This window comes from Bos mutus, chromosome 9, assembly GCF_027580195.1.
Source record: "Bos mutus isolate GX-2022 chromosome 9, NWIPB_WYAK_1.1, whole genome shotgun sequence".
NCBI lineage: Eukaryota > Metazoa > Chordata > Mammalia > Artiodactyla > Bovidae > Bos > Bos mutus.
The window spans coordinates 9,968,206-9,982,338 of NC_091625.1; the positions used below are offsets into that span (position 1 = coordinate 9,968,206).

At 42.3% G+C, this 14,133-nt stretch overlaps 1 protein-coding gene across 5 annotated transcripts in view; it reads left to right on the forward strand.

Moving 5' to 3' along the window:
• The window catches only part of SMAP1 (small ArfGAP 1), a 189,784-nt gene that overhangs the window by 101,414 nt on the left and 74,237 nt on the right, over window positions 1–14,133 (forward strand). For 3 of the 5 annotated variants that reach the window (XM_070376177.1, XM_070376179.1, XM_070376182.1), the window contains one exon: window positions 8,403–8,483. The exons of the other annotated variants lie outside the window; for them this stretch is intronic. In XM_070376177.1, the coding sequence (XP_070232278.1) occupies window positions 8,403–8,483 (81 nt within the window). The remainder of the gene's footprint in view (window positions 1–8,402; window positions 8,484–14,133) is intronic. 5 annotated transcript variants of the gene reach the window in all.

Genomic DNA, 14,133 nt, shown 5'->3' on the forward strand with positions numbered 1-14,133 from the left:
AGATCCCCTGGAGAGGGGCATGGCCACGCATTGCAGTGTTCTTGCCTGGAGAGCCCCCGTGGACAGAGTAGCCTGGTGGGCCACAGTCCGGAGTTGCAAATAGTCGGACAGCACTGAAGTGACTTAGCCTGCGTGAATCGCAGCACCAGATGGTCTTACTGGGAAAGTGCTTTGAAGCTTGAGTGCCTGAGGAGCAGGTGCTAATAGATAAAGCCTCTTTAACGTGAGGTGTTCAGTATCAGACAAGCTTTTGTTGACCTTGTTCCTGCACAAAATGAGTCTGAAAACGTAGCCTTTTGATTGGTTATTATCAAGCATTTGTTCCCTAATAGTTGAGACCTTGCTGTAGTGATCAAATATGTTTTATTACTGTTTCTTTTTAAGTTTCTTTTTCTGATACATTTTCTTATCCCAGTTAAATACCATTTAAGGCTAGTTGTCCCTATTGTTGCAGTCCTTTTTTGGGGGGAGGGGGTCTTTGATTCCTAGATTAATCATAAAGCTATAAGCCATTAATTTTGTGGGTAAGTCATCTGTCAAGCAGTTTAGAGACAGTAATTTCATCTCATTTTGCAAATTGATTTTCCTTTTTGGTACATGTAGAGAAGCAATATACTAAAAAATTCAATCAAATATGTATATTTTGGATTAGAGGTACCCTTGATAGAGATTGGGCTGCATTTCTGGTGGATATAGAAAAGGAAATCCTTTGAAAGATAGGTAAAAATGGACAAAATAGAGATGTTGATAATGTCCATGTAATTAACTTTACCCCTAGCATTGTGGGGGAAACAAAGGACAAACTCTAAAATGTAAGTAATATATTTTCATTTGAAATTTTAAGAACTCATTTTAGAATCCAGGGTATGTAGGGGTTTTGGTGGCTGTCTTAGAATTCTACGACAGGTATGCAGAATAAACCTGCCCTCCCTGGTGTTCTTTCATGGATGAGTGATAGGGGACATTTGAAGAACTTTGAGTACAGAAAATTGTCTTGGGTACTTCCCTGGCGGTCCAGTTGTTAAGATTCTTTGTTCTCAGTGCAGTGGGCACAGATTTGATCCCAAGTTGCTGACCTAAGATTCCACATGCCACACATGGCCTGGCTGAAGCCATAAATAAGAAAGATTACAGTAAAAAAAAAAAGAAACCTGTCCTGTCGTCTGCCCTTCACTCCTCGTAACCAGTGGTGCATCACAGCTGGCAATATTGATGAGTTCTTAGGCAATTTAGGTCTGTTTTTTTTTTTGAATAACAGGTTTTTTAAAAGATTTTTTTTTAAGACCATTTTTTATGTAGACCATTTTTTAAATCTTTGTTGAATTTATTACAGTACTGCTTCTGTTTTATGTTCTGGGTTTTTTTTTTTTTTTTTTTTTTTTTTTGGCCCTGTGGTGTGCAGGATCTTATCTCCCTGACCGAGGATCAAACCCGAACCCTCTGCATTGGAAAGCAAAGTCTTAACCGCTGGATCACCAGGGAAATCCCTTTAGCAGGTCTTGAGTAGATGAGGTTGAGTTTTCACATATTGTTTGCTCTTTTCCAGCAGCAGCTTTTTTAATTTTGTGGCTGCAGTGATTTTGGAGCCCTAGAAATTAAAATCTGTCACTGTTTCCACGTTTCTCCTTCTATTTGCCATGAAGTGATGCCGTGATCTTTGTTTTTTAAATGTTGCGTTTTAAGCCAGCTTTTTCACTCTCCTCTTTCACCTTCATCAAGAGGCTCTTTAGTTCCTCTTCACTTTCTGTCATTAGAGTGGTGTTATCTGCATATCTGAGGTTGTTATTTCTCCCAGCAATCTTGATTCCAGGTTGTAACTCCTCTAGCTGCATATCAGTTAAATAAGCAGGGTGGTAACATACAGCCTTGTCATACTCCTTTCTCAATTTTGAACCAGTCAGTTGTTCATGTGAGGTTCTAACTGTTGCTTCTTAACCCACATACAGGTTTCTCAGGAGACAGGTAAGATGATCTGGTATTCCCATCTCTTGAAGAATTTTCTACAGTTATGGTCCACACAGTCAAAGGCTTTAACGCAGTCAATGAAACAGAAGTAAATGTTTTTCTGGAATTCCCTTGCTTTCTCTGTGATCCACCAGATATTGGCAATTTGATCTCTGGTCCCTCTGCCTTTTCTAAACCCAGCCTGTATATCTAGGAGTTTTGGATTCAAGTACTGCTGGAACCTAGCTTGAGGGATTTTGAGCATAACCGTACTGGAAGGGGAAGTGAGCGCAGTTGTCTAGTAGTGTGAACATTGTTTAGCACTGCCCTTCTTTGGGCATGCAGGCTGACTTTTCCAGTCCCATGGTGACTGCTGGGTTTCTCAAGTGTATTGACATTGACTGCAGTACTTCAACAACGTCATCTTTTAGGATTTGAAATAGCCCAGCTGCAATCCATCACCTTCACTAGCTTGATTGGTAGTAACGCTTCCTAAGGCCCCTTTGACTTCACACTCCAGGATTTCTGGCTCTAGGTGAGTGACCACACCACTCTGGTTGTCCGGGTCATTAAGACTTTTTTTGTACAGTTCTTCTGTGTATTCTTGCCACCTCTTCTTTATCTCTTTTGCCTCTGTTAGGTCTTTCCATTTCTTTCGTTTATCATGGCCCATCCTTACATGAAATGTTCCTTTGATATCTCGAATTTTCTTGAAGAGATCCCTAGTCTTTCCCATTCTGTTGTTTTCCTCTATTTCTTTGTATTGTTCATTGAAGAAGGCTTATCTCTCCTTGCTGTTCTCTGGAACTCTGCATTCAGTTGGGTGTATCTTTCCCTTTCTCCCTTGCTTTTTGCTTCTCTTCTTTCCTCAGTTATTTGTAAAACCTCCTCAGACAACCACTTTGCCTTCTTGAGTTTGAAGTATTAAAATTGAGTATTATATAAAAGTTTAAAAACAGCAAAATTCTAACTTACGTTGTTATATGTATGTATGTTATATGTGTTTACACACGTTTGTATGAAGACTAGAATTTAGTCCAATGAAAGTGAAATTAATCCATTATTTCAACTTTGAAATTGTTGTGGAAATAACGTTTCTGAATTGTGTTGTAATAAAAATGAGTTAGCATTTAATTTTATTAAACTGACTCATTAGAAAAGACTCTATTGCTGGGAAGGATTGAGGGCAGGAGGAGAAGGGGACGACGGAGGATGAGATGGTTGGATGGCACCACCAACTCAGTGGACATGAGTTTGATTGAGCAAGCTCCAGAAGATGGTGAAGGACAGGGAAGCCTGGTGTGCTGCAGTCCATGGGGTCACAGAGTTAGACCTGACTTAGCAACTGAGCAGCAACCACTGTTTACAATTAACTGATGATTATACAGTTCATTAAGATAAATGAGCAATAATTTTAAAACTGTATGCATTGCAATCCATTTTAGATATCCTTCCAGATAGGAATGAAAAACTTAGATGATAAATTATCGAGTGGTGACTTAAGATTACTGTTAAATACGCAGGTTCAAGATGGAGTTGTTGTTACTTCTTTTTTGTTACAGTTTTAGTTTCTTCTGTGCAATAGGAATGGTCATGGTGTCTGCTTTTTATGGTACTCTTAGGAGAGTTAAACAAGGTGTTGCCTGTGGTGTTTTCTGTAGCAGTCTGTGTTACTGAGTGCTTTATATGTAGGAGCCGCTGTGAGGCTCGTGTTGGGGGAGGAGGAGACCTGTAGGAGCAGAGAGTCCAGGCGCAGTGGCTTCAGGCAGTGTTTGAGGTTTGTTGGGTTAATATCGCCACGTTTTAGTCAGCCCTTTTAAGTTATGGGCTTCCAGGTGACTGATGTGGTGATTAATGGATTTCTGTTTGAAATTGCTCCAGAATTCTGCATTTCTTAGTGCCTTATCCAGTGATTTTAAAGTTAGTAAATTAAAATTCAGGCTGCTTCTGTGTATTTGGTGACTCTGGGTACTTAAGTTTGTCAGTCTTTTAACTCCCCTACTGACGAGTTTAATTGGTGATTTCTTTTATATGATTTATTTATTAGTTCAGTAAATGTATTTATATCTGACACAGCCATGGAAGGTAATTTACTTTGGAAACTGTATTTTTTAGATGATTTCTCAACTCCTGAAGAACCTAAGCCTCACAGGATACTGAAAGATCATGAGACAGTCATTTGAGAACTGCTGTGATTAAAATCTCCACTTAAAATATATAGTCAAAAATCTCTAGAACTGGTTTAAGGCATGTATTACAGTTAATCCATAAGGTCCTTGTCAGTTGTTTTGGAGCAGCAGATTTTCATTTAGATTGAAGGCAGGAGGAGGTAGGGGATGACAGAGGATGACATAGATAGCATCACTGAGTCAGCAACTTGAATTTGAGCAACTGTGGGAGGTGGTGGAGGACAGAGGAGACTGGCGTGCTGCCGTCCGCGAGGCTGCAGAGGGCGGGACAGGACTTCGGGACTGAGTAGCAGTGACAGCAGCAGCAGCAAAATCCTCAAGGAGATGACGTGGCCTTTTCTTGGAAAGACAAAAGGAGCAATTTGCCTTATGCCCTTCAAATAATCATCCTGGCATTTTTATAACACTCGGTATCTTTTCAGTGTGTATTTGTTCACTTTTTGCTGGAACATGGCAATTGGAAACCTGTTTTCCAACTGCCCCATTGGTTTTCCTTTTGTAGTAGGTGGGTTTGTACACTTGGATTGCTCGGGGAGTTTCTTTGCATACAGTTCACTTTGGTGGTGGCCTTGAGAAGACCTTCTGGGCTTAAGAATAGTTGAAGGAAGGGTGATAGCTCATTTATTCCTGAAGGAGGTCATAGATGGGGCAGAGAGAAGGGTGGGGAATAGAGGGACAGTCAGACACGACAACCACATTTCCCAACACCTATTCCCAGTGCCATTTTCTAGGTCAGAGTCTTGTCTTCTCTCTGTAAAAGTACTGGAATGTAGTGAAATGAAATTATCATCTAGTTACCAAATATATTCTGAATTTCACAGTGAGTGTAGATAACTTTCATGAGAGTTCAGAGAAGAGAGTGAGTAACCCAGAGCCCTTTCTGAGGACAGTGGCAGCTACTGATGTAAGCCTCCTTTTGTGTTTGTCTCTGAGACACTCTTGTCCTGTTTTCCTCAACTAAAACATTTATTGAGACCTGTTGAATGCCAGATGTTGAAGATGGTGAACAAAGTAGGAACGACATCCGTCTCAGAGAACTTCAGTTGCACGAAGAACACCCATAAGTAATGGCATCGTCACTGGACACACGTGCCAGTGTTTGCAGGAGTGCAGCATCCTGGCGGGTGCAAACGGGAGGACCAGGGGCGCGTCCGGGAAGGGGCGGGGCGGGGGTCCCCTAGAGGTACGCAGGCTTCCAGCAGAGGGAGCAGCAAAGCAGCGATCCCTGGCGGCCCGAGCAGCAGACTGGAGAGCTGGCTCCCAGGGAGTCAAGTGTGCCTAGACAGGTGGTGACCGGGTTGGGGGGAGCGGGCAGGCAGGGCACCTTGCAGTCTAGTTAAGGGGTTTGGACTCTGGTCTTGTAGAACATGTGTGAATGCATAGTTTATGGATGAGCGGGACTGGAGGACTAATCCAGATGGCAGGTGGTGGTTTTCTGCTTGGGTGCTTAGTGGAGGGGGTGGGCAATGGTCCTGAGAGTTTGGGAAAGAACACGAGAGCACCTGGTTTTTCTTGCCTCTGTATTTTTTTCTTTCTTCCTCCCGCCTGCCCTTTGGATTCTCCCCTATCCATCTCTCTGTCTGTTGTGTCTCTTGCTTCTAGCTGTAGACTCTAGGTCTTCATTCCTTGCTTGCATAATGGAGCTTACCCTGCTCGTCACTCATTGCTCCTGTGTGGCCACAACCACAGTTGGCATGTAGACCCTTCCCCTCCCCCCATCAGGTGCCTTGTGCCCCCTTGCTTCCCACGCCTGTCCCAGGTAGCCCTTGGTCTGCTCTTTGTCACTGTAGACTATATTCGTCACTGCTGAAGTTTCAAACGTGTAAATGGTATCATACATTGTTTGTTCTTTGGTGTCTGGCCTCTTTCAGCATGTTTTTGAGACTCATCCCTGTTTTCGTGTTTCCTGTCGGACTTATTGGCAGATGGTAGTTTGATTTATGGGTACACAACTGTTCACATTCACCTGTGAATTTTCCTATTGACTTTTCAGATGTCTTTCCTGTTGAACGAGGATCTCTGTGTTTTTTCTTAATTGGAACATAGTATTAATGCTTTACTTTGGTGTTAACATGCTTTGTTAAAAGACTGATATTTACTAAATAGTTATATATTACTCCATCTGACTTTTCAGTTCAGTTCAGTGTCAGTTGCTCAGTCGTGTCTGACTCCTCGCTACCCCATGGACTGCAGCACACCAGGCCTCTCTGTCCACCACCAGTTCTCGGAGCTTGCTGAAACTCGCGTCCATCAAGTTGGTGATGCCATCCAACCATCTTATCCTCTGTTGTCCCCTTTACCTCCTGCCTACAATCTTTCCCAACATCAGGGTTTTTTCCAGTGAGTCAGTTCTTTGCATCAGGTGGCCAAAGTATTGGAGTTTCAGCTTTGGCATCAGTCCTTCCAACTCACACATCCATACGTGACTACTGGAAAAACCATAGCTTTGACTAGACGGACATTTGTCGGCAAAGAGTTATCTCTGCTTTTTAATATGCTGTCTAGGTTGGTCATAGCATTTCTTCCAAGGAGCAAGTAACTTTTAATTTCACGGCTGCAGTCACCATCTGCAGTGATTTTGGAGCCCAAGAAAATAAAGTCTGTCACTGTTTCCACTGTTTCCCCATCTCTTTGTATGAAGTAATGGGACTGGATGCCACGATCTTAGTTTTCTGAATGTTGAGTTTTAAGCCAACTTTTTCACTCTCCTCTTTCATGTTCATTAAGAGGCTCTTTAGTTCCTCTTTGCTTTCTGTCATAAGGGTGGTGTTATCTCTGTATTTCTCCTGGCAATCTTGATTCCAGTTTGAATCAAGATTCTGTGAACAGTGAACATCTGAATTTTAAAAGTGGCAAAATCAGTTTATCATCCTCTCAGGAGGCGAAAAAATACTTCTACAGTGAATTATCTTGAATTAGTAACACTCAACATATTAAATGCCTTTATTTATTTGTTATATTTTTATGTTCAGCTTTTACATAAATTTGGGCAGAAAGGTCTTTATACCATCTTAAGTGATTTTATGTGCTTTTTCTAATCTCTTGTTTTCTCCATATCTCTAGCAGGGAAATGTCCAGTGAAATAAATTAGTTTTGCAGCTGGTCTTTAAGGCACAGTGTGTCTTGTTAAATATTTTCTTCTATGTGCAATTTCAGTCAGTTGTCATCGAATGGCTAGTTTGTATACTTTTAACAGAGCTAGCAGTGTGCCCGGGAAGACCCGTAAAGATAATGGGCTTGGGTTGTGACTCAGAATTGCAGCCATAACTAACTCAGTAACAAGCAGATTGAATGAGAACTTACCATCTCACATTGTTATTTTGACATTGCATAATGACTCTCTGTAATAGCACCTTTTATTTTTAAAGATTCCTCATAGGCACTGTTGATATGATAGAGCAATATAGAGATGTCAGTTTAACAGCTCCAAAGATCTACTACACATTTTGTAAACGTATTTCAGTTATATTTTGGCAGTAAAGAGAGCAGGAAGATAATGCTTCCATTAAAGTGATCAGCTATTCTTGTAGGAATTGGGTAAGATGAGTGAAAAGGCTTTTAGATGAAATTATCTCTGTATAAATTGCTTTTGCATATGTAACTGCCTTTGCATATGTAACTGTCTCACAGAGCTTTGGGGCAATTCGGCCGGTGCAGCCCTGGGGGTGGTGTTTGTGGACACGAGCTCCAAGACGGAAGTGTACGTATGGCTTTTCAGTAAGCCTGCTGCTTAGCTGTTACACTGCGTTAATTCAGTCTTTTCACTCCCAGCCTTCTTTCTGTTTTCTTACACAGTTGATTAAAACTTTCGTTAACTTTTACTGTTTCAGCTCTGTGTTATTTTCCATTCTTAAAGCAATTATGGTCAGTGGGAACAAGATCTCAATTCGTGCTGTCCAGCCACTTGGAACAGCGTGTCAGCGTGAGCGCTCCAGCAGTAACACTGATGGAAAGAGAGCCGCCAGACACACTCAGTTGTTTCTCAGATACTTTGGGCATGATCTTGTCTGAGTGCATTTTAAATTTTATGTTAGAGTGAAATGCATTTTAAATCATACACTTTTCTGTAATAAATGCTTTTATCTGCAGAAATTCCACATGGAAGTACTTGAAAAGCAACACTCTTCTTGATGCATTATTTTCCTTTAACATATTTCTAAGTGCTTCTGTAGCTCAGAAATGCATGAGTGTTTGTTTCTTTCCTGTGCCTATAATTCTGATTACTTTCTTTTTGTTTTTTCCTCCTGACTTCCCACCTGCGTTCCACAGATTGCCTCCTCTGATGCTCCTCTTCAGCCTTTGGTATCCTCTCCTTCTCTACAAGCTGCTGTTGAGAAAAACAAATTGGAGGTATGGTGGTGTTCTAGCCAGCTGTGTCCATACGCTCGGTGTGAACGTGCCATCATTTATGCTGTATTAGTTGTTTATTATGGATGCTGTAATAGTTGTTTATGCTTTGAATGGTCTCCAGTATTAAATACATTAAATACAACAATTTTAGGACCGCTTTCCTATGCTGCAGGTAGGATTAAAGAGCTTTAATCTGTATTTAATTTCAGAATGACTAATTTATCGGTACCATAGATTTATCTCAGCATTTAATAAGCAATTATTTTTTCGCTGTTGTTTCCGCTACCACCTTAGGCTTAAAGGAACTGTTCTATAATTGCTCTTGAATTCTTTGATTTACTAGGAAGAGATTTTGGTTAAAATTTTTCTTTCTATGATTCTATTGTTATAAACTCTTGAACGTTCATGTCATTTTGTTTTTTAAGCCATAGTAACTATCGTATGGATACAGTGTGTGCGAGAGTCATCATTGTTGTAGAGAGTGATAATTGTTGAGATGTGTGTGGGGTAGGAGTGATTATGGAGCGTGGTGCTATACCGTTATGGACTTTTAAAGTCATCCCTATAAATAGTTGAAGGTTTTAATTTTTTTGACTCTTTTATCTTTTTTTTGTTGTTATAATGACCATAGTGAATTTGAGACATCCTTTATCTCACACTTTGTCTGTGTCTCCTCATTGCTAAATGGTGTACTTGACATGTGAGATACAAAGACAGATAAGGTGTATCCTCTGCCGGGGAGATGCTTCCATCGAACAGAGGAAAATGGGGAACCTTACGGGGGTTTCTGGCGCAGCCGAATGGGGGCCGTGATTGCTGAGCCCTCACAGAGCCGCTCTGGCCCAGGGCGCTCATTCTTCCTGGACGTTCCCTGTGAGGACTGGGGTACAGTCCAGACAGAGAAAGTGTCCTGTGAAGAAAGCCTGCGGGCAGAGCAGGATGAGTGGGGTTTGTGGCAGAAGGCAGGCATGTGGCTGGTGGGGAAGCGGAGGCGCGCCTTCCTGGGAGCCTGTTGGCGCGTCTGGGCTCTGACCCTAGGCCCTGGCTCCGCAGTGCCTTCCACGGGTAGAAGGAGCGTCCGGAACCGGTTTTCTCCTCCGGACTGTCTGTGCCACCATCTCCGGAGAGTGAACTTTGTGCTGCTGGATGTAGAAGAGGCCCGAGGACTTGTTGCTCTGGCTCAGGCATGAAATGATAGGAGCGTGTGCTGAACTGGAGGCAGAGGGAGTGGAAGGAAGAGTGGTCTTCAAAGACCCGGAGAAGGTCGGGTCTGTGAGGTGTATGATGAGTGAGTCGTGGAGGTGCTCTGGGGACCTTGATGACTCCTGGCTGCAGGCCTGAGCATCTCAGCAGATGATGCGCTCTCCAGGGAGAAGGGATCCAGGCTGAGGAGGAGGAGCAGCTTTGAGACGAGAATAGGGATGGGGCAGACTTAAGAGTTGGGTGTGTTGAATGTGAGGTGACTGAACACCTGTGAGGGGTCTGGTGGGAGGTTGGAGACACAGGTCTGGAGGCCGAGGAGAGGTCCCAGGTGGAGGAGTGCAGAGGCAGTCCGCGTATACTGTGTTGAGTGGTGACATGAGAGTGGAGAGCTGGGCACACTGGAACCTCACAGCACAGCAAGGGGGTCCCGAGGAGACAGTGAGGGGTGGTTTGGAGCATGAAGGGCGTGGTTGGAGCTGGAGAGACTTGGGTGGTCAGAGGGTTGTAGGTGTCAGGGGTCAGGAGCAGAGAGGAAGCCCTGCAGGAGGTGGAGGTGGCCTCAAGGGCGTGAAAGGTGGCTGCGGTGCCTGTTCAGAGGGTGGAAGCCCTCAGGTCACGTGTCTGCTGTGCGGGGCTGGCCACCAGGTTCTGGAAAGCGGGGTCTTACCCGGCCTAGTGGCGTCGTCTTGCCTGACAGCATTTAGACACCATTTAGACAGCGTTTAAGGGCACTCCGTCAAAAGGTTTATTCATGCTTTTTTTTTCTTACCCTCTTAAAATTTCTAATTTTATGTAGTTTTATAATGTGTATAATAGAGTACTATATGTGCTTTATTAATAAATACATACATATATTGAGTATGTTTGCTCACAACATTTGAGACAGAAGTGCATAATAAAAAGTTTTAGAGACCATATCTTTAATGAACCCAAGATCTACTTTTCTTTGCCTTATAGGACTTGAACATTTTTTCCTGTTCTCTTTTGCAGAAGGTCTCCTATTTCACTATATCATTTGGCTATGTAATAACCAAATTTCAGGAACTACTGTTTTGAAATATCAAACACTGCTGTGTTTTATTCTTGCTGAGAAAATAGTTTAAAACAACTTAGGTTCTCACAGTACTCTTTGGTCTTTCTTTCAGCAGCTTTTGATTCTAAAGATGGGTGTTATCTGTAGGTAAAACTATATGGCCTGTGTTTAGAGCCCATGTTTTTTTTTTTTTTTTTTTTTTGAGAAAACATAGAAAATGAAAGTTTAACAATGCTCACTAAACGTTAGGGTCCTAGAAAGGTCTGCTACTGGTGCATCTTAGCTTATTTATAAGATTTTGAATATTGCTTGTTTCATAGAGTGGTTGAAACTAATCTCTTCAGACTGCGTTTATCTACCTTTTCTAGCAGCTCTGGTTTTGAGGTATTCCCAGGAGAAAGAGAGAGAGATTTGTCTCTCAGAAAGGACTTACAGAAAATTTTGAGGTTTCTGTTCATCCTACTAAGAGCCAAAGAAGAAATAGCAACTGCCTTAACAAATCAGAAGCGTTGATACTAAAGATATATTTCCTCCAACCTAAAAAAATATATATATTTCACCATTCCCTTAGGAAACTTGTATCTTAAATAGATCAGTCACCTGATGAGTTGCCTGCCTTTAAGTTCCTTACTTTTGTCTCCTTTCTTTATTATTAAAATTTTTTTTTCTTGTATTTATACTTTTTATTTTGAGGTATAGCCTGTTAACAACCAATGTTGTGATAGTTCTAGGTGAACAGAGAAGGGCCTCAGCCCTACATATACTATATGTATCCATTCTCCCCTCAACTCCCTTCTCATCCAGGCTGCAGCATAACACGGAGCAGAGTTCCCTGTGCCATACAGTAGGGCCCTGTTGGTTGTCCATTTTAAATATAGCAGTGAGTACACATCCATCCCAGACGCCCTAACTATCCTTTCCCCGTCCTCCCTCTGCCAGCAGCCATAAATTCGTTCTCCAGCCTGTGAGTCTGTTTCTGTTTTGTAAGTTCATTTGTGTCATTTCCTTTTAGATTCCCCGTATAAAGGATGTCATATAATATTTTTCCTTCTCTAACTTACTTTACTCAGAATGGCACTGTCTAGGTCCATCCATGTTGCTGCAAATGGCTGTTTCATTCTTCTTAATGGCCGAGTAATATTCCATTGTATGTGCGCACCGCGTCGTCTTTATCCATTCCTCTGTTGGTGGACATTAAGGTTGCTTCCATGTCTTGGCTATTTTAAACAGTGCTGCAGTGAACATTGGGGCACATGTATCTTTTTGGATCATGTTTTTCTCTGCATATATGCTGAGAAGCGGGATTGCAGGGTCATATGGTCACTCTATTTTTAGTTTTTTAAGGAATCTCCACACTGTTCTCTATAGTGACTATACCACTTTCCATCCTCATCAACAGTATAGGATTCCTTTCGCTCCACACCCTCTCCAGCTTTTATTGTTTGTGGGTATTTTGATGATGGCCATTTTGGCTAGAACCCATGTTTTTAATGTGACTTCAAGGCCCATGTCATAAAATTGTTGCTTACAGCCATATTTTGACAACTGAAATTCCAGTGTTTAAGACATCAAATTGTGCTCTCCCTTGGTTAAACACAGCTAGCTGGTTTAATTTGGGCTTCCCTTGTGGCTCAGCTGATAAAGAATCTGCCTGCAAAGCGGGAGACCTGGGTTCAGTCCCTGGGTTGGGAAGATCCTTTGGAGAAAGGAAGGGCTAGGGAAAGATTTACTGAGCGTGGCCCTGCTCATCAGAACAAGACCTAGTTTCTCCCACAGTCAGTCTCTCCCATCAAGAAGCTTCCGTAAGGCTTTTATCCTTATCTGTCAGAGGGCAGACCAGATGAAAACCACAATCACAGAAAACTAATGAAACTCATCACATGGACCACAGCCACATGAGCCATGCCATGTTCTGACAAAACGTGGTCCACTGGAGAAGGGAATGGCGAACCACTTTGGTATTTTTGCCTTGAGAACCCCATGAACAATATGAAAAGGCAGAAACCCTAAAGGAAACCAGTCCTGAATATTCATTAGAAGGACTGATGTTGAAGCTGAATCTCCAGTACTTTGGCCACCTGATGTGAAGAACTGACTCATTTGAAAAGACCCCAATGCTGGGAAAGATGGAAGGCAGGAGGAGAAGGGGATGACAGAGGACTAGATGGTTGGATGGCATCACTGACTCAATGGACATGGGTTTGAGTAAGCTCCAGGAGTTGGTGATGGACAAGGAGGCCTGGCGTGCTGCAGTCCATAGGGTCGTAAAGAGTTGGACATGACTGAGCGACTGAACTGAACTGGTTTAATTTATTTTTGGTGATTTCAGATGTACCCACCAGTCATAGTGATTAGAAAGACGGGCTTCTTCCCCATCTCATGACAGTGACATCCTTGAGAAATAACTAAGAGCTTTGAAGGGCTGCAGGACCATCCACCTCCAGCATATTAGTGAGGATGTCCAGTTATGTTGCTTTCCTCCCTAAACTTGACTGGTGTCTGGAAAACATTTCATGACATCTGAAGGACTTCTGCACATCCTGTTTATTTTTCACTTACACTGTGGCGGTGATATTCCTTACCTCGGAAGGCTTTTATGCAGGTCTCGGTGAGTCACATGGTGTCTAGCCCTTGAGAAGGGCTCAGGAGGTGCCCGCTGTCCCCTTGGGGAGGACAGTGTGGGGGAAGCAGAGCCCACTGGACGACAGCGAGCATGGAGGCTTTGCAGCCCTCAGCCCTGCTGCGATCGGCTGTGTGTGTCACCTTCCTGAGAGTTTGTTTCTGCATTTGTAAAATGACAATGAGGACTTTCTTCTGACATTATTATAAACATTGACTTAGACAGTAAGGTGCTTATCACAGTGCCTGGCCCATAGGAGCTTTAATTTTATCTCTACCATTTTGGCTTAGGAATTGCTGGTGTTGACTTTCCCAATTTACAAATAGTAAAGATTCTTCCCTTGAGAGAGGTGGTGTCAAGCACCATTTTTAAAGGCATAGGTGCAGATGCAACACTTAGGCATTTTCACCAAGTTTCATGTGTTTATTTTCCTGCCTTTTCTAGGTTCAGCAGTTTATCCTTTCGTCTTTGCTGCCAGGGACTAAGGTCTAGATCAGCACTCAGTTGCATTATCATCAGATTGTAAATTTCTAGGTATCTCTTCCCTCCATATGCCTTACAAATGCTCGTTGTTTAATCTACTTCATTTTCCTTTTCCCACCTGTTTATAGCCCTTAAGTTTTTATCATTATATCTTATTTCATCCTTCTTGAAAATGCAAATTGTGAACTTTATAATATCATTATAGTTTACTTTGACTGGGTTGTATCATATATGCAAACCAGTCAGCTCGTTCTGGTCCCCAAGCACTATCTTCAACGTTATTTTCAAGAGAAAATAATCGTATTTGTCCT